This window comes from Panthera onca, chromosome A3, assembly GCF_046562875.1.
Source record: "Panthera onca isolate mPanOnc1 chromosome A3, mPanOnc1 haplotype 2, whole genome shotgun sequence".
Classification (NCBI taxonomy): domain Eukaryota; kingdom Metazoa; phylum Chordata; class Mammalia; order Carnivora; family Felidae; genus Panthera; species Panthera onca.
The window spans coordinates 35,692,430-35,712,543 of NC_138341.1; the positions used below are offsets into that span (position 1 = coordinate 35,692,430).

Sequence of the window (20,114 nt, forward strand, 5' to 3'; positions counted from 1 at the left end):
AGTCCCCAAGGGCATCTGAAGAGGAAGAACGTTCACACGTAATTTCTAGACGGAGCTGCGAGAAATGCTGGCCACAACTCGAGGCTGACCTGCTGGCCCACTCAGCAGGGAAGGGTGACGGGGAAGGGGAATCTTTGTGGTGGGCAGACTGTTGAATACAACTGCTTGCCCACACTGCCTGGAAGAAGAGATGGCCTGAGCATCATCGCTCATGGGCGGTTGCTAACCATTTGTTCCGGGATCAGGGAGGAGAAGGAAAGGAGATGCCAGGGGGGGTGACTGTTCTCCAAAGGGCACCCAGACCCGAGAAGGAGCTCAGTAGTCAGGTGGACAAGATGGCCTGTCGGCCCGTATTCCTTGCTGCCTGGCACTGCTCGCCAGCAAAGTGCCGTGTGGACTAAGATTACTTATGGGTTCAATACAAGAACTTCTCACCAGGCCGATGTGGCTACAGCTGTCGCCAAGCACCCAGCCTGCCAGCAAGGTGACAAGCCAGCCACCAGCCAGCAGGTCGGCTACATCGCGTCCCCTGCATCCTGGCAGGGACAAACCACTTATCCTCTCTGGAGCGGACACTCATTCTACGCATGGACCTTCCCTCCTGCCCGCCCTGCTTCTGCCAACACCATCACCCCTCACAGTGTCCCACACACCATCGTCACTGACCAAGGGACTCATCTGACAACAAAGAAGTGTGGCCAAAGGCCAGCGTTTGCATGACCCGCTGACCTTATCCGGTTGCCCAGGCCCCGGAGCCGCTGGCCTCACAGAACAGTGGAAGAGGCCACGGCAGACCGGGTCCCGGCACCTGCCACGCGGTTATGCAGATGCTGTCCCGTCAGATGCTGGATGTGCTGCCGAATATGCTGCTTCTCCGGCAGAACGAGGGATCCAGAAGCCAAGGGAAATGGTACCAGTGGGTCCTCACGCCCCCTCGCTGCGTTTTTGTTTCTCATCGCCAATACTCTGGGCTCTGGGTTAGAGGTGTTGGATCCCAAATCAAGAATGCTTCCTTAAAGGGAAACACCAGTGGACCTACTGGACCGGAGGCTGAGGCTGCCACCTATTTTGAGGTCCCCACGCCACTTAGACCAACTGACATAGTGGGTGTTGGGTGGGCAAATGATCCTGATCATCCAGGGGAGAAGGTTCTACAGCTGCACGAGGTGGGGGAGGGGAGCGCTAGGTCTGAAATCGAGTGAATTCTCCAGGGACTTGATTAATACTGCCAAACACAAGGATAAAAGTTAGTGGGGTGTTATAGGCAGGAAGGCCAAGAGCTCAGGTCGCCTCAGGGATGAGAGTTTGGATCAGTCCACCAAGGACTCTTAACTGAGGCCTCTGTGGTGGTTTACAGACTGTTACAAATTTCCTACAACAACTCCGTGCAGAGGTAGTCTATTTCCCTTTCCCTCAAATCTGGGCTGAGCTGGGGACTTGTTTTGACCGATAACATTCAGTGGAAATGATGCTATGTGAGTTCTGGAGCCTAGGCCTCAAGAACCTTTCTGTCTTTTCGTATTGGAACAGCCCCTCTCGGAAGCCAGCCCCCTTGTACACTGAGACCGCCGTGCGGTGAGGAAGCCTCAGCAGCCCTGGAGAGGCGGACGGGCACTGAGGTATCACATGTGAGTGGAACCTTCTTGGCCCAGCCCAACCACCAGCTAAACAAAGGCAAGTGAATCGTCACAATCAATGCCATGTGGAGTAGAAGCGCCATCCAGCGGAGGCCCGCCTTCATGCCTCACCCACAGAAATGAGAGAAAACAAAATGGCGGGATTTGGGGCTATTTTGTTGGGTGACAAAAGGGTAACTGAAACATCCCTCTCTCAACTTGGGGTTTGGGCTCAACACACTCTCTCCAGAGAAACCCTCTTCGCCAATCATCTCCCCCCCAGACTCCAACCACTCAACTTTCCATACCTTTGATGAGGGTGAAGGCTTCAAGAGCCACGTGGCCAGTTTCCAGATAATTCCTGGCATCTCAGTTTGAAACACAATGTTGTGCATATCTTGGTGCTTCAAACGCATTAAAATTCTGTCAGCATATATTTAGATATCCTTATAGATTACAGACAAATCAATTTACTTTTTCGTCCTCAGGTCTGTCTACCACCACTCCATTTATCGGGGTACTAGTGGTGATGGCAGCTTTATGACTTTACATGGGCTTGACAGAGGCAGAAGTGAGTACCCAGAGATGGACGCAATGGCTGAGTTGGGTCTCCACTTTGGAGGAGGGGGCAGGAGTGTGTCCGTTTGCGTGAGGAACGGTTACACGTATCACACAGGCGCATGTGGCTGCCTCTCCAGTGTCCCTACCAGAATGACAAGGGACGTGGGGGCATTTCCCGGAGTGGCAGGCAGGGCCCTGGCCTCGCCACATCCAGGTCTCCTCCTCCGGTCTTCTAGAGTTTCTGTGAACTTCCCACCAGTCTAGAGTAAATGCTTCTCTGGACAAAATGGGCCAGCCTGGACTCGGTGGTCTATGGCCAAGACCCCAGGTTATTCTGTGGGTGGTATTACTGTGACAGCTTTACAGTTGAAGAATCCCAGTCCTACTGCCCTCATGGGGAGCCACACTTGAGGAACGGGTCTATCCAGTTGGTAGCCTAGCCCAGCTCCTGGAGAGTTGTTCTGGTATCCTGACAGGAAGGATGTTTAGATGCTGTGGAGACATGCAGAGCAGGTCAGAGTCCCAGAGCCCTCTGGTCCCTGAGGACCAGCCCCCCAGTATTGGTGAGGGGCACACTTTTCAGCTGGGGACGGGGGCTCCTCCATGCTGCCTGCCCTGTGTTCCCCGACTCCCGGGCCCATCTCAGAGGCCACCACTGCAGGCTCCCTCCCGACTCCACACGGGGGCCTCCACAAACCAGGAGGGACTGACGGCCCGGCACAATGGCATCTGGTCTAGCCCTTGCCCTCTTGACTCCTGGCCCCTGAGTGCCACCCCCTCCTTGACACGGTGGCCTAAGCCTCAGGCACATCCCTGTTTTACTGGGCCTTGGCTTCTCCCCCCAAGCTGTCCAAGAAATGTGTCTCTGACCTGCTTCTTCTGAGTGGAAAAACCCCTGACAACAAGGGTGCAGTGTCTCAGCCTTGTGGCCGCTTTCCACGGGCACCCGCTGCCCAGGACACCGCGGCTGGGCCCTGCTGAGCTCAGGGGCTGGGCAACACTGAGCGACACCTATTGTTCTCTGCACCCAGAGCCCGTGAAGTCTCCTGAAGGAGCAGAAGCATCTCACTTCTGCACGGTTTAGCATTTCACGTGCACACGAAACCCTCAGTGTGACCGACCCAGTAGTGCCATCCTGGAGGGACACACAGAGGGCGTATTTGGACTAAGGAGCTCGGGGCTGGGGGCTACGCCTAGTGGAGACAAGGGGTGCACCGGGGTCTCAGCCTCTCAATCTGTGGGGGTGGCCGCTGCCTCCAGAGATCCCTGACGGTCCCCGAGAGAAAAGATACGGAAGACACACATCAGGGTGGGCACCCTGTCTGGAGCACAGGGAAGAAGCTCCAGAACCCTCGCTCAGCCCCTAATATCCTGTGACCTGCGGAGTCACGTGACCTCCCTGAGTTTCAACCGACTTTCATAAAAAATGAGGCGTCCGCAGCGCCTTCCTCACACAAGGAAATAGGATCTTGTTTTTGCACGTTTCACATACCCTCGGAGCGCCTGGCGTGGTGTCTGATAAACAGGTTCACGCAGGGGAAGGCACCAGGCTGGGCCTGAGCCATGGGTGGGGCCCCGGGCCCTGCTCCACTCCCCTCCACCCCCCCCCCCACACTCCGCCTCCCGCTCCTGCCCCCCTGCTCGCAGCTATGACAAGTCTTTAGCAAACACATCCTGACAGCTCAGCATAGGAATTAACCTGAAAGACCCTGGCCTCCAGGAACCCGCCCCGAGCTAAAGTTGGGACCTGTGGGTGCGGCCCTCTCAGCCCCTCTCCTTGTGACCTTGAACACACCAAGCCCGCCTCCAAGCTTGCTTTTCTCCATGCCCACCCACACTCATGGGTGCAAAAAGCCTCAGCCGGGAGGTGGCACATCACACTCCAGCCTGATGCTTCGTGCCTCCAAATTGCAAGTTGGAGATGGGGCCCAGCAGGCGTGAAGCCCCGGGGCGAGGTGGGGGAGCTGGATGGAGAGGATCAGGGAGGGAGAGACACCGAGGTGCTGGTCTTGTGCTATGCCAAGAAAAGCCTGGAGGGGGCGCCTGGCTGGCTCAGTTGGTAGAACATGCGACTCTTGAACTGGGGTGGGGATCAGGGGTCGTGAGTTTCAGCCCCGCCTTGGGTGTGGAGCCTACTTAAAAAAAAAAAAGAAAGAAAGAAAGAAAAAGAGAAGCCTGGGGTGTAAGGCCAGTAGGGCCTTTGAACCTCAAGCGACACAAGCCGTGTCAGTGGGAGCAGACCGACCCCGCGGGTGCACACAGCTGGCCACACCGCAGCGCCCCGGCTCACCTCTGCCCTTGGTTTCCATCCCGACAGAAAACGGAGTTGCTTTTGCCCTGCTGCAGAACAGACAGCACTACAACGATGCGAGCTTCCCAGGTGAGCTGTTTGCATGAACTTTCGGCGACTTCACGTTTCTGCCACGTGCAAAAACCTATCCTCCCATCGTTGCCCCGAGAAGTTGGGGAGCACACGTGGACCCCACCTCTGTATTCACGTGGACTCGTGCTTCTGTGAAAGGCCTGAGCGCGGAAGGGGGAGGGGAGGAGGGCTGGAGGCAGATGGCAGCAAGCAGCACAGATGGGCAGGGGCTCTGGGGGCAGCGGAAGGGAGGGGCTGGGCCCGTGCCGGGAGCACCCTGAGTGGGGTTGCGGGTAACGGACAGGGGCCTGGTAAGTGGCAGCCCCTTCCCCTCACACACTCCGTGGAGGTGACCGCCAGCCGCTTTGCCTGCTGCAGACCTGGGCCATCCTCCCCTCCCCTCTCCTCCCATCAAGCCTGGGAGCCTGAGGCCATGATCGATGCCCATTCTCCCCTCGGAGGGACTGAGGCTCCCCGGAAATCACGCAGAGAGGGCTGTCGGGGCTCAAGTCTGCCCTTTTCCTTAAAGGCAAAGCGGCAGACTCAGCTGCACGCCTCGTGCCCGTGATCACACGCGTGTGGGTGTGCACGCGTGGCTGCGAGGGGTGTGTATGTGCGCCCACATGTGCATGGGGCGGGGGCGCACGCTTGTGTGCGGCGGAGGCACAGGTGTGTTGGTCGGTGTGCACTGCGTGGTGGGTGCGCCGGTCCGTGTGAGAGCACGGGGGGGGGGGGGGTGCTGCGTGAGGCCACCTCCGCATCTCTTGCTCTGTCACGCTCAGCAAACATCAAATATCACCACGGGCAAGCGCCAGGCAGCCATTTGCTGCGTTCCCTCAGGACCACCCGCGGTGCGGCACCCCTACTCCCCCCCGCCCCCAGGAAGAGTCGGCTCCAGCCCCTGGGGTGCACTGGTTAGGACCAAAGAGGGGCTGGGACGGGGGCCTCCTCCTCACTGGGCCTCCTCAGTCATTGCCGCCCATCTTTTTCACAGAGGACTTAGGAAGGACGTGTGAGCAGCCCAAGGTTACCCGCTGAGGGTGGGCAGGGCGAGCTGGGCCTGTCAGACTCCGACGCCTGGCTCTACCTTCCCAGTGACCTCGGTGGAATACCCCTGCGAGGTCCCGATCCTCTGTCGCCCCCTCCACGGGTCCCTGCTTTGAGCTCAGTGCCTTGCTTGGATTGACGGGGAAAAGCACGAATGAACGGAAAGTGTCATCTCCCAGGAAAGCGTCATCTCCCAATCTAGGCAGAGGTTGGGGTCCCAGGGTGGTCTGAGTCATCAGATAGAACAGAGCGCACAACAGATGCCCCACCCCCACCCCCGCCCTCCTCCCAGCCCGCCCCAGCCCCTACCTGAGCCCTGCGGGGCCGCACTGGACAGGATCCACTTGACCAGGCAGCACCGCATCAGGGCCTGGCGGGTGAGCCGGGGCCTCTGCCACTTGACGCCCTCCTTCTTGCTTAGCGGTGTGCGCCCGGGATCCCCCAGGAGGCTGCCATCTGACACCTTCATCACTTCCTGCAGCAGGAACAGGCAGAGCAGCCCTGAGCCCTTGCTCACTGAGAGGACCTCTGGGCCAGCCCCAGCCTCCCGGGCAAGGTCGACCTTAACTCCACCAGCGTCTTGACCTCCAGGCGTGCATGCCCAGAGGTCCCGGCTCAGCTGGAGAGTTCCCAGGGCACTGCTGACCCTGGTACTGGTCGTCCCCTGCCCCCCTCTCTCCAGGAGCTCTCAGCCACTGCAAGCCAGAGGCAGCTTCAGGCACATACAGTGTCCACGAGAAAAGCAGCCCAGGTGCTCCAGGATGACGGCATGACATCCAAGGCCACTCTAGGGCTCTGGGCGCTGTGTGCCTCCTATGCACAGTCCCCTTTGGCCACACCGATCTACTCGGGGAAGACACCACTCTTCCCCATGTCGGCACAGCCCAGGGAGCCCCACCTCCACCTCAAGAGCCAGCTACCAAGTCACCTCTCCCAGGCAGCCCCCGAGCTTCTAAAACTCGGGGATCTGGCCCGTCCTTGTGTTCTAGTTCCCGAACAACATGGCTGTGCCGTGACGACTCGCTGAAGGAACTCCCGGACGAGGGCAGGGCTGGGGGTTTCCCTACTCTGCACCCTGGCCTGGCATATAGTGGGGCCCCCAGAAGGAGGGAGGTGAGGGTCCACACTCGCTCATCAAGCCCCCCCATCCTGGCACAGGCCTGGCTGCCAGAGACCATCGTCCAAAGCCTTCACTGGACTAGAGCCCGGACATGGGAGTGGATCCACGCAAGGTCACACAGCCAAGTCAGGTTTCCTCGCTTGGCTCCTGAGCCCTCCACCTTTTTCCTCCTCCTTTTTCACCTCGAGGCAAGCAGAGGTTGAATGGAGAGCCGGGCGATCTCCCCCATGAGGGGGCACATCGATGGAGCCCTCTACTCCAAGCTGTGCAACCGTCGAAAGAAGCAACTCGAACAGGTCTGGAGGAATCCTAGAGCGGGGAGCCGTGGAGGGAATGCTGGGAAGTGGGCTCCTTGTCGTGTACGGCAAGGGACGGTGGCCACGGTGGCCCCTCCGGACATCTGCTGGGACTAGTTTGCTGCCTTTGTGAGATGCCCTCCTGCTTGGGATGGCTGTGCCACGGGTGCGGCCTGGCCCATTGGGCCACTGCCATAGGTAGCCCCCAGGTTCACTCTGCCCGTGACGCATGGCCTGAGTGCCAGTCGTGGGAGGAAGCGCCCCTGGGTGGGCACTAGTTCTGAGCAGGTGGCCAGGACAATGGCCACTGGGGTGGCGAGTTGGTGATATCCTTCCAGGGTCGTGGAATTTCACGTGTGGTACCTTTGGACAGTCCTGAAAAGTAAGTGTCTCCCCAAATAAACAGATGTGCAACTGGCCAAGTTCTGCAGACACAGGGCCCCACACGGCCCCTGCATCGGTCAGCTCTCAGGCGTAAGAAGCAGAGACTGACCCAGGCTGATGATAACTGGAAAGGAATCAGCAGTGGGGGGGAGGGGGGAGGGTCCCAGGCCAACCACAGTCCCCCCAGAAAGGACAGAGGGCAAGGCTTGGAAGACAAACCAGAGCAAAGAGCAAGCAATGGGACAGCCAGACCTCAGCCACAGTCACCCCCTGGAAGAGGGCAGCCAGGTCAGCCAGAGCACGTCTGCTTCTGCTGCTGAATACACTGGCCCCTGCTGCTGGCCCCGCCAGCCTAGGGGCTCTGGGCCTGGGACCCCCCCACTGGCCTCATGGCACTGCTGCCCCCAGGACCTGGAGGCTGCTGTGGGGGGCCTTCTCAGCTGGGTCGCTAGCTCAAGGTCAGGAGTGGAGGAATCTGACTGTCCCAGCCCAGATCGTATGCCTAATCTCTGGCTACGAGAGGAGCCAGGAAAGCAAGCATCTGGACTTTAAGCCTCTCTCATGTCCTCAGCAGGGGCTTTCCTGAACAAGAGGTAGAAGAAAGTCCCCAAAAATGTCCCCTAAACTGTGGAGTTTGTGCAAACACCCAGGTGAGGGGAAGGGGTGTGCTGCATTCTCCAGTTAGGCAGGAGAACCCTCCAGGGGCTGGGTTGGCTCAGGGCTCCAGGAGACCCGTTCATATTTAGGGCTGGACAGTCTGCCTCCCGGCCAGCTTTTGATGAAGTGGCCGCCTAGACAGGGTGACATCCACACCCCTTATCCTGATTTCTGGAGCCTTCCCAGTTGCAAGTGCCGTCTCTTGTAGTCGTCACCCTCCAAGCCACCTCCCCAACACCCATGCTCAGCAACGCCCCCTACATTTCCTTCCCTACTCCAAGGCTTGCCCTGGCAGTGAGAGGGGTCAGTGGTGCCCAGAGCCGCAGCGCAGCAAGAGTGAATACACACCATCATGGTGGGGCAGAAAGAGGGCATGACAGGGGTCCCCAGAGGTCTCCCAGTGCCAGGGATGCTGCGGGAGGTCCCCTATATGCACATGCACACGCCCATGTACACACAGGTCCTGCCCAGGCTGTGTCAGAGAAGCATCCTCTCCATTATTAATGATCTTATTCAGGAGAGAAATGGCCTCAATGAATAAAGTCTTTATTTCAGTCCGGGAGCGGGGAGGGGGCAGATTGGCAGCTGGTGTTTGGTTACTTCATGAATTCTTTGCTGTAGGCTCTGCAGCTGGGGTCAGCGGAGAACGTCAGAAGGAAACACTGCAGTGAGAGCATCAGAGCCTCTGTTGGGATCAGGAGCTACCTGCTGGGACCCCCTCTGTCTCAGGACAGTGCTGGTGCTGGCTCCTCATGGAGCCCCCCGCTAGTCATGGGGATTCTGTCCCACAGCCCAGGCCTAACTAATGTGAGAGAGACGCAGCCTGGGGCCCAGGGTTCTGTCCTCCAGGGAAGGCTGGGAGGGCCACCGGCGGGGCTGAGACCTCCCTTTGTGCATTTCATTCTGGGCCTCAGGGTCATGAAAATCCCACGAGGTTGGCAATGCCACTGCTGTCTTAAAGATGAAGAAACTGGGGCGCCTGGGTGGCTCAGTCTGTCCAGCGTCTGACTTTGGTTCGGGTCATGATCTCGTGGTTCGTGAGTTCGAGCCCCGCGTCGGGCTCTGTGCTGTCAGCACGGTGCCCGCTTGGATCCTCTGCCTCCCTCGCTCTCTGCCTCCCCTGCTTGCATGCTCTCTCTCCTCTCTCTCTCTTTTCTCAAAAAATAAACATTTTTTAAAAACAAAAATAAAGATGAAGAAACTAAGTCCAGCAGAAGTTTGGGGGCATGCCAGGGCCACACTGTCCTTGGGGTATCTTGGTATTGGTCACAGGCTGTACTGCTCAGGCTTCCTGGGGTCGGGCCCTGGAGAGGCCTTGGAAGTTGGGGAGGGATTCCCAAGCCGCCTCACCATGTCAGACTAAGTCTGTGAATGTCCCGATGCCCTCCTGGACTGAGGAGCCCCAGTGTGTGTGTTCTCCCTGGTGCAGAGAGTTGGGGACAAGAGTGGCAGGAGCCCTGTCCCCTGAGCCTGTGCCCTGAGCCCTGCTTAGGAGGGAGGAGCCCTATGATGGCCTTCCCCTGTGAAGTGGCTGAGGGGTCCTCGCAAGGAGGAGAGGAGGGGCCCACAGTGACTGAGACAGGGTATGGCCACAGGCCATGGACTGAGCCCATCAGACCTTGGGGGAGGGCAGGAGGAGGGACAAATGACCCAAATGACCGCAGGCCATCCCCATGAATCTTTGACACCTGTCTGGGAGAGGGTCCGACTGGGCTGTCAAGAAAGTTAATGGCCACTCTGGGATCTGGAAGCTCTCAGGCACAGAAGAGAGGGAGCCCTGAGAGGGGACATATTACCACCCTTACCCCCAAGCTGCCTCTGTGCTAAGAGGTGACAGAATTGAGGAGAGCTGAGTCAGTGAGGAAACTCCAACACAAATTCAATCCCCTCCCACCCCTGCTAAGGAACCACCCCCCTCCCCCGTGGCTTCCGCTGCATTTCACACAAAACCCCAGTGCCTTGGGCCTGCCTCCAAAACCCTACTCAGGCCCGAGCCCTGCCTGCCCCTGGACTTCCTGTCTCATCTGCCTACTGCCAGCCTCACCGTGCTCTGTGCTCTTTACACATACCGGGCAAGTTCGCACACCACTTTCGCACCGCTGGCCCCTCCACCTGCACCTTCTATCCAGGATCTCCCCATATTATGTCTCACAACCACACGTGATTCTTCAGTGACGTCAGTAAAGCTTCAATTGAAAAACATTGCCATATATACAAAAGAATACATATACATGTGCGTGTGTGTGTGTGTGTATACGAAAAGCTCAAGAAATATTCACAAATGACTGGGGTGAAAGTCCCCTCGTGCTCTTCAAAATTCACATGAGAATTTCTCTCTTCCCACTCTTGCTTGATCCTGGCATCATTTCCATAGGGGACAGAGCCATCCCTCCATCCTCCATGGGCCCCCAGGGGTGGCCAGGATTGGGTGACAGGGACCAATGAAGCCAGAAGACCTGTGCCCCGAGGTCACACAGAGTCCCCAGCGGCACATCTAGCACATGTGGGTGTTCTGGGCCACATCCCAGAAATGGCCCTAGGCTGGCCCTAAGCTGACCCTGGGGACCCCAACCTAATTTGAAGTCTACAGGGTCCCTCAAGGGCAGAGACCACAGGTGGGCAGGGTCATTCCCTGACAACTCCGCGCTGAGACTCACAACTCCTGTCCAGCCAGATGGGTCAGGAGCAGGTCTTAGCTCACTTCCAAGTCCAAGTCTGTGAAGAGCAAGGGAGGGACAGAGAGGACATCAAGCTGGCCATGTACTTGCTACGGGCCAGGCACTGGGTTTGTGTAGAGACTCGTATTTGATGCTCACATCAACCTATTGAGGTTCCTTAGACCCTCCTCCAAATCACCCCGCTGAAGGCCAAGTCCCGTAATAGGCTCTTTCTCACACCCTCTTACCAAGCTTGCCTGGCTCCCTGCGGTGTGTGTGTGTGTTCTCTCGCTCAAGGTCAATGAGGAGTCAACCTAACTGTTTAACTTGTCCTGGTGGCTCTGGCTGGAGGTCCCGGGTTCCAGGGGGTGGGGCTGTGCCATTGGGCACCCGGGAGAGGCTTCCCTCTGGTTTGGGAGATGACTTAGACTCTGGGAACCCAGACCGCCCCTCTACCTTTACCTCGTTTTTTTATAGAGAGGAGGTGTGTCTCCCGCTCAGAGTCTCAGCAAGCCGTGGGGATGGGTGGGGGTGGCGAGTGGAATTCAGTGCTGTTGTTTCATGGCAATGTTATGGTTACCTTCTACTTCATCAACAGCTGCCCTCTTTCCACTTACAATAACTATTTCAAGATCCCCCTCAAGGGGAGCCTGGGTGGCTCCGTGGGTTGAGCATCTGACTTCCGCTCAGGTCATGATCTCGCGGTTCATGAGTTTGAGCCCTGCATCGGGCTCTGCTCTGACAGCACACAGCCTGGTTAGGATTCTCTCTCTCTCTCTGCCTCTTCCCTGCTGGCTTGTGCACGCACACACTCTCTCTCTTTCTCAAAAAATAAACATTTTAAAAATAATCATTTTATATTAACTATATATTGAAATGATAATATTTACACTGGGTTCAATAACATACATTAAAAATAATTGCACTTTTTACAGAAAACTTTCTTTAATGTGCCGACCTGAACATTTTTTTTTTTTTAACATTTATTTATTTTTGAGACAGAGAGAGACAGAGCATGAACAGGGGAGGGTCAGAGAGAGGGAGACACAGAATCCGAAACAGGCTCCAGGCTCCGAGCTGTCAGCACAGAGCCCGACGCGGGGCTAGAACTCACAGCCCTCACGGACCGCGAGATCATGACCTGAGCTGAAGTTGGCCGCCCAACGGACTGAGCCACCCAGGCGCCCCCCGACCTGAACATTTAACACGAACCTGTGGCTCACACTACGTTCCCATTGGCTAGCACTGTTCTAGATGGTTCTCAGACCTGCCGGTTGGAAGCTTTGGGACAGCCTCCTCCTGCCAGGGCACACCCTGATCCTAACTCCTCTCTCCTTCTCAAGTCCCAGCTAGGGTCAGTCAGATTTGTTCCAGAGAGGTGGCCCAGTGGAGTATGGAGGAAGGCTGGGGGACAATGAAGGAGGAGGCCAACTTGGGGGGCTGCCCGAGTCCGGGGGAGGAAGAGGGGGTGTTGAGCCAGGCCCAGGCAGTGGAATGGGTTGGGGGGGGGATATTAGTGGGTATTTAGGATCTGCTGTAGATGTGGATAGTGGTGGGGGGAGGCGAGGTGACTCCTCAGTAACTATGACACCTACCACCATGGAGACGAAGAAACAGACCGACCCCCTCATGCCTTCCAGCTGCCCCAGAGTGACATCTGGACTCTCCACTAGGAACACCATCACCTGAGAGTTTTCACCACACCACAGAGAGGGGCCAGATCGTTTTAAATAAACTACAAGAACCTGGGCCAGCACATCTCACCTGTGACTCCCCACTCCCTGTGGTCAGCTGCCCTGCTCACTGCCCCGGGCACAGGGGGCACAGCTTCATCCTGTGGGGGCCCAGCCCATCTGGTCAAGCCACTAGGGGTGCACCCAGGTGAGACCTTGAAGCTACTACTTCTGTCTCCGTGGTTCTCATCAGCTGGGCTCCAGAGAACCCCCGAAGTGAAGCCCAGAGGCGGCTTGGCAGAGGTTGCCTGTACGCATGGGGAAGCATGCTGGGGATGGGGGGTTGCATGGCTGGAGGCAAACCCCAGTTAAAACATCCAGGCTCCCTCCCTCCCAGGTCATGTCATACAAGCAAATGCACGGGCGAAAGGCAGACCCCCAAATATTTACAGACATTTGTGGATGAGAAATAGCATGAATGGTCGCATAAGGAGCACTGGGACCCACCGGATGCTGGCTTAGAAGGCACGCTCAGCCAGGGAGGGGGATGTCAGGGAGGTTAATGTTATTTCAGCCCACCAAGTACAGTGGGAAGAGGTCTGCAGTCAGCCAGACAGGAACTTGAATCCCAGGTCCTCACCTCCTGGCTGGGCAGCCCTGGACAAAGTACTTGACTGTGCTGAGCCTCAGTTTCCTCATCGGTAAAATAGGGATAATAATATGCCTTGATAGGACCGTGGGGAAGGTTAAATGAGGGAACATACACAAAACCCCGGCAGGAGCACGGTTATCGATAGTCTTCATCCTTCTGATGCCGAGTAAGGTCTGCTGCCCAGGGCAAGGGTCAGGGCCAAGCGATGGCCCAGAGAGATCCAACTTGCTCTGGATGTCCAGAGAGATCCAACTCGCTCTGCTCAGCTGCTGCGCGTCAGAATCACCTGGCAGCCTCTCCCACATCTGGCGGCCTGGGGGCCACATTATTTGATTCAGTGGGGCCTGGGCTGCTCTGTTTTTTTTTTTTTTAAGTTTATCTATTTGTTTCGAGAGAGACGGAGACAGCGCCAGTGGGGGAGGGGCAGAGAGAGAGGGAGCAAGAGAAGATCCCAAGCAGACTCAGTGATATCAGTGCAGAGCCGGATGCGGGGCTCGAACCCACGAAGGAACGGGGAGATCATGACCTCAGCTGAAACCAAGAATCTGACGCTTAAGCTTAACCAACTGAGCCATCCAGGCACCCCTGGGCTGCTCTATTTTTATAAAGCTCCTCGGTAGATTTGACAGTGCAGCCAAGATTTAGAGGGCTCATCGCACCAAATGGGAAGTTCTAGACCTTGTCTGTGGGAGGAAGGGCTCTCAGGTTCTCAATCTCCCTCCCCGCCTCACTCCTAGGAAGGCTGCCTCAGGGCCAAAGTCTGGGTCAGCTGGGGGGATACGGAGAGCTGCTCAGATGTGGGGCTGATTGCCCCCCGCCCCCAACCCTGTCCTGGGGACAGCAGCGCAGGCGGCTCACTGAGCAACCACTCCTCATTTCTTGCTCTATTTCCATCACTTGAAACAGATGGCAGGAAATGGCGGTGGGCGTCGTGTCGTGCAGGCCCCAGGGATTTGGGGTGGGGAGGCTTTGAGGAACCTCGATTCTCCACCCACCCCTGGGTACCTACAGATGCAGGCCAGGCAGCCAGCCTTGTGAGGGGGGAGCTGAGACTGTCCTGAGTCCCTGCCAACACTTGCACACGCACGCACGCACGCACTGGAGCAGGGGAGGGGAGGGCTGGGTCGTCCCTGCCCTTCCTCTGATGGCTGCCACCTGGGCTAGGACACAATCTCCCTACCTGACCCTTGCTGTGTAGGCAATGAGGGTGTCCCATTAACCCAGGGGTGGACTTGACCTGATCACTGACAGCATTCTCCTGCTGGAGTGCCCTTCCCAGGCTCTGCTCGGGATTCAGAAAATAGTAACATTGACACTCCAACCATTTATGGAGCTCTTGCTATATGCCCGGGCTGTGCTAAACAGGCTGGTGTAGGATCTCATTTATCTAGGAGGTGGATGATATTTCCCACAAGAAAATGAGGAGACCATGGCACAGAGCAGCTAACTAACTTGTCCAAGGACGCAGGGCTAATGCATGAAGGGGCTGGGTATGAGCCCAGATCTTCCTGATGCAGAGCCAGGTTAACAGCCTATAAGGTGCAGCCATGTGATTGCCCCAGGCCACCATCGTCTCCTGGCCAGGGCCCTTTGAATACCAAATAGTGGAGACGGGGCTCTGTTCTGTAACAAGCCAGTGGGCATATGTGTGTACATATGGGATGGGGCATGAGATCTGCCTCCTGGCGCTTTTGCTAGTGCCCCCCCCCCCCCCGCCCCGCCACCTTTACCCCCAGCCTCCACTGGGCAGTACAAGGTACCGACCTCGGGGGAGGGCCCAGCACAGGCTATGAGTGTATCTAGGACCAAATGGGGAGATTGAACCTCAGAGAGGGGACGGACCCCGCCCAAGCTCACAGGGTCAACTGGGTGGAGCTGGCGATAGAATCTGGCTCTCTGGAGTCACTGCTCAGAGCGCCCATCTTGAGAGAGGATCTTAAAACAGAGTCAGGGTGGGCTGGCCACAGGGGCATGGCACCAGCAGCAGGTGGACTCGGGTTTACCCCTTGCTTGCCCTGGCGGTGTGTGCCAGGGGGCGGGGGCAGAGCTGGCGATGAGGCCAGTGAAGACCCGTGTGGGCTTTGCCTGGCTGAGCTCGGCACAGGCCCATGCCTTTGGGGTCGGCGGGGGGGAGGGGGGGTGCTGGACAGAGACCTCAGGCAGGAGACCAGAGAGGAGAGGCTGGGCCAACTGGGAGGTGGGACAGGCCCCCTCTCGGCTGTCCCGCCAAAGCTCAGCTTAGCTCCCCTTCTCCAACTCTGGCACCTGCCAGCCCCCTTAGTTCTCTCCCTGTCATGTGGCTGCTTTGTGGCACTCTAGGACGGAGGCTGATCGCAGCTGACAGATGCACCTGTTCAAGGGAAACATCGGCTGGGGATGGGGAGCTGGGTGGGGGCACAGTACACAGCGACTTACCCCCCACTATGCCCTCCTTCCTGTCCTGTTTCCTTCCTGCCCTTTGTCTGGAGGACCAGCTAAGAGGACTTGCCAAGTTCTCTCTCCTCTTCTTTCTTTGCCTTGGAAACTAAGGTTGCCCTTCTCCCTCACAGAGGCCACATTCAGGGCTCCACAGCTGCTCCTGGGCGTCACCAGAGATGCCTTGGAGTGGGGTAGGGAGAGCAGATGGGCCCCAAGCCAGCCTGAATCAGCTGAGCACCTCCCACTCCTGTGGAAGATTTTGATAAGAAAAGGGATCCTGATTTCGAAAGATTGGGATCCTTTCCTTTGCAGTTCTGGATCTGCAGCCTGGAAAGGGACCTAGGGCTGGCTCAAGGTCACATGGCTAAACCAGGGGACATGGCCAGGGGTGGGGTCTGGCTTGTGTGCTCACTGAAGTTTTCAGAAGGAACAATGGGCCACAAACCCATGGAGCCAGCCCCCAGCTGGGATGGGGCACTCCTCCAGCTTCCTGCTTACAAGAATGCCACTCTCCCTTTGTAGTCTTTTCCCAGGACGTCCCCAGCCCTCCCACCAAGCCCTAGGGAACTGGGCTTTGGAGGAAGAGGGAGCAGGGTTCGAATTCCAGCTATAACACATTTCAGCTTGCAATCTAGGGCAGGCCTCAGTTTCCTCATCTATAAAGTGGGTACAATACCAAGAGCTACCATGTGGGCTGCACGGGGGTCCAGGGAGATAATGCAGGTGCAGGCCCTGCTGGAGAGGCCAGGCAGGGAGAAGCCGCCACCTCGGCGATCCTGCCCCTCAACCCTGCCCTTCTCTCAGACCCCACCTGGGCAACAGTCAGAGGCACTTCGCACCCTATCTCAATTCGGGGCTTTGATCTCTATCTTTGAAAGTGGGTGAGCAAATTCAGGCCCACCTCCCGTAAGTGGCCTGCAAGAAGGTTGGAAGCCGGGCAGATAGCTGTTCCTATTGCATAGGCCGGGCCACGAAGACATCACTCCCTGAAAACCTAGGACGGCAGCTCGTGCCTGCCACGGGAGACCCTGTGGTTCTGTTTGTTCCTTTCCCCGAAGAGCTCACGGGGTTCACGCTGCACAGGCTGCTCCCCTCTCTGAGCCTCAGTGTCTGCAGAAGGGGAAGGGGCTGTGCCTGCCCCCCTGGGGCGTCATAAGGATCCACAAAGGACTGGGTAGTGCATGGAGAGGCTAAGGGACCCATGGGGTGTTATTGGGGGCAGCCACTGACCATGACTGACAGGCAGCTGAGGGCAAAGGAGTCGGGCCAACACCAGCCTGTGCTCTGAACTGCGGTCCCGGCTAGAGAGGATGATTATTTTGCCCAGTCCCCCTGCTGACCTTGGTGAGGGACTCAGTGGTGGCTTCCCTTAGGACCTCTGTCCCTGCCTGGCACCCGCTCCAGTCTCTGGCCAGGCCAGCCACAGGAAGGCCACCGGCAGGCATAAGGCACAGTGAGATCCGCAGGGGCCTGGGAGCCTGCCGGACTCTGCTCACCAGGCAGGGGAAGGGAGTGAGTGACCGCCGGCAGGTAGGGCCAGCAGAGGAAAGGAAGGACTGTCTCCCATTTGGTGGATGGGGCAGGCTTGTGTGCACCTGTGTGCGGCCTGAGTCTAGAAACCCCTCCCTCTGTGTGCGGGCTGGTCGTGCATGCAGCACAAGCCAGCTGTGGGCGCAGTCCCAGGGCACGCTTGTGTGGTGCGTACTATGCCTGCACAGGACCTGTGCTGGCTGTGGTGTGTGTGTGTAGTGAGTGCAGAGCCCGTATGCCGGTGACAAGGCACTAAGTTTCTCCGCTTTTGCCCTGGAGGCTGCTGGGGGGATCCGCGAAGACAGGAGAGAAAGCCCTGTCGCCATGCTTGAAGGGTTTCATGTCATCAATGCTGCTGGTCCTCCTGTCGCCCCTGGGAGCTGGATCAGAGAGGCCAGGGGTGGCCCAGGCTCTGGGGAAGTGTGGCCTGGAACTCTGGGCTGCTTGTCCTCATGGGTGAAAGAGAGGCAGGAATCCACCTCTGGGGGGCGGGGCGGGGAGGGGGAGGTGAAGGTCGGGGGAGAGTGCAAGATGTCAACCCAATGTCTATCCTTCCTTGCTCACAAGACCCTGATTTTATTTGAGTCATTTTGCCCGTCCTTCTCTCTACTTCCTGCTGCCTACATGTGCTGGCTGGAGCTCCAGCAGCCATGTTGGACTTTAAGGTAACCTCAAGAATGGAAGCCAGTGAGACAGATGGAGCCTGAGTCCCTGCTGGCCGTGGGGTCTCCGCGCCAGCCCTCTGTTGCCTCCCTCTGGACTTGAGCCTGAGAGAGAAACGTGACCAACCCTGTTCAAACCTCTGTTAGTCGGGGTGCTCTGCTATGAGCGGCCAGATCCAAGCCTGACGCCTCTTCCTTCTTCCCAAGCAAGACTGTCCCAAACACGTGAGGAGCTTGTAAGGCATCAGGACAGATTTTTCTGAGTGTGGGATTCTGGGATTCAGCTTGTTTTCCTTTCCCTCCTTCTTCTTCACTTAGTCTTCAGCCTCCCAATACTCCGCCACTAGCTCTTGAGCTCTATCCCAGGCATATTCCTCGCCTGCTCTCTTCCAACCTCCCAGCAGCCCCACAGAGTGGGAACTATTAGCCTGTGTCCCTGTTAGGGGGCTCCTAAGCCCTGCGGGAAGTGGCGTTCATGAATTATTTGAACAATTAAAAGATGTATTCATGGCCCTGCCTTCAAACCTAAGCCACCCCCTCCCAGCACTCAGCCTTCCCCCACCGGTGGCGAAGGGCTGTGGGCCCAGGCTCAGGGTCAGCGGCCCTGGCACTTGCCCCAGGGACCCAACTGAGCAGGACCAGCCACCTGCCTGACCCCAAGCTCCTCCTCTGTCCAACTTCTATGCCACAATCACCTAAAGCCTCTCCAGTCCACAGGGGGCCCCAGAAGTCTAGCCTCCCAGACAGGACAGCCCAACATTTACTTTTCCAAAAGTGACCCTACAGGGGACAACAGGGCTCGAGGTCAAAGGAGGAAGCACAGCAGGGCTCCCCGGTCCGGGGCCACCCTCGGAAGCCCTCGCTCCCCACCCCTGAGCGAGCCCCCAGCCCCTCCGGCGCCTACCTTCGCCCGCTGCATCCTGGGCGCTGAAGGAAACTGTTGCCGGCCTCCCCTCTTCGCAGCTGAGAACAGGACTGCCGGGCCGGCTGGCAGCTGCCTCATGTTTGCTTGGACCCAGACGTAATTGCTACGGGCGGCTCCTCGCCCGCCCCCTGCCCACCCCTCCCTCCCCGCCTGCTTCTCCCCGCTCCACCCCTTCTGCTCTGCCTCCTGCCTCTCTCAATCCCTCTCCCTCCCTCCCTCTCACTCTCTTTCCCGCCCTCCCCCTCTCTCCCTCTCTCCCTCCCCACCCCTCTCTGATAATTCTCAGTCCCCCTCCCGGGCTCTCTGTCCCACTCTGGGTATAAATGGTTCCTAACCCTTCCCTCTGAGCCTGCTGAAGCCCCTTTTGCCTGGCTCTTGGCTCTCCCCTCTGCTCCTGTTGCGGGGCTGGCGTCTCTCTCTCTCTCTCTGCCTCCCCCGCTGTCTATCTCTTTCTCTAACGCACACACCCTCTGCTCCCCTACCTTGGTCACAGGAGGGTGGAGTGGTGGGTGCAGAGAGCCTCCGCTGGGAGCCGAGTGGGGGGGAGGGAGGAGAGCTCCAGCGCCAACGGGGTGTTGGGCAGGGAGCCTGGAGAGCCTCCCCTGAGGCATTTCCAGAACAGGCCAGCCCCTCCCCTCCCTGCTTCCCCCACACAGAGACAACCTCGGGTCATCTTAGGGGATATGGGCTGCGAAGAGGGATCTGGCTCCACCGAGACTTGAGGTCTTCCTGGTGCCCCTCCAGCTGCCCTGCAGACATCCTCCAGCCACCCCTGGTGCTGGGGCATCCTTTCTAGGGACATCATTCTGGGTCACTGGGTTGGAAGTGGCCGCCCTGATGGGGGCTCATCTCTGGAACGGGTGACAGCCACCATGACCACATTATGTGGGTCACACACAGGGGTCCCTCCACCTTCAACTGCCTCCCTTTTACCCCACATGGGGCCTTGCAGTGGGGAGCCCTCCTGAGCTCCTTATATTGCCAAGACAGCCTGTCTCTCCAGGGCCTGTCCTCTGTCCCCAGCTGGGTCCGAGGTTGGGACCACATCAGGGAGGCTGGGGGACCTTGCCAGATCTACTTGGAGATGGAGGAAGTGGAGGAAGGGGGTGAGGGTCCCTGAGTTGGGGAGGGGATCCTTCCTGCCCTTCAGGAGGGCAGAGTCCTGGCCACTTGCTCAGTCCCGGGAAACCACCCAGGAGCCAGGTGCCCAAAACCTCCGCCAAGTTTCCCTTTTCTGCACCCCGAGGAGTCAGCCTGTGCCAGTGGTTCCCATGGAAACAGAGCCTGAGACACCCCCCTCCTTTGCAGCATGCATGGGAGCACTTGCCCTCCCTTCTCTTTTTTTCTTTTCCTTTTTTTTTTTTTTTTTTTTTTTTTTTTTAGCCAGCCAATTAGCTCCAACTTTCAGATCCTCTGGGGAGGAAAATAGTCTGGAGCTGTTGACCCACTGAGGCAAGAAAGACTGCTTCCGGCACAGGAGACAGCCCAGGGGTCCTGTCCTGCCGGACAGGCTGGACCTCAGGCCAGGAGCCCCAGGAAGAGGGTGAGAGGCTG

At 57.9% G+C, this 20,114-nt stretch overlaps 1 protein-coding gene across 1 annotated transcript in view; it reads right to left on the bottom strand.

Annotated features, from left to right (window-relative positions):
- Positions 1 to 18,694, bottom strand: part of KCNIP3 (potassium voltage-gated channel interacting protein 3) — an 88,909-nt gene extending 70,215 nt beyond the window's left edge. The window contains exons 1-2 of the mRNA XM_060654066.3: positions 18,540 to 18,694; positions 5,896 to 6,061 (exon numbers count right to left, since the gene is read on the bottom strand). Coding sequence (XP_060510049.1) covers positions 5,896 to 6,061; positions 18,540 to 18,638 — 265 coding nt within the window. The 5' untranslated portion in view covers positions 18,639 to 18,694. The remainder of the gene's footprint in view (positions 1 to 5,895; positions 6,062 to 18,539) is intronic.
- Positions 18,695 to 20,114: the final 1,420 nt, after the last annotated feature.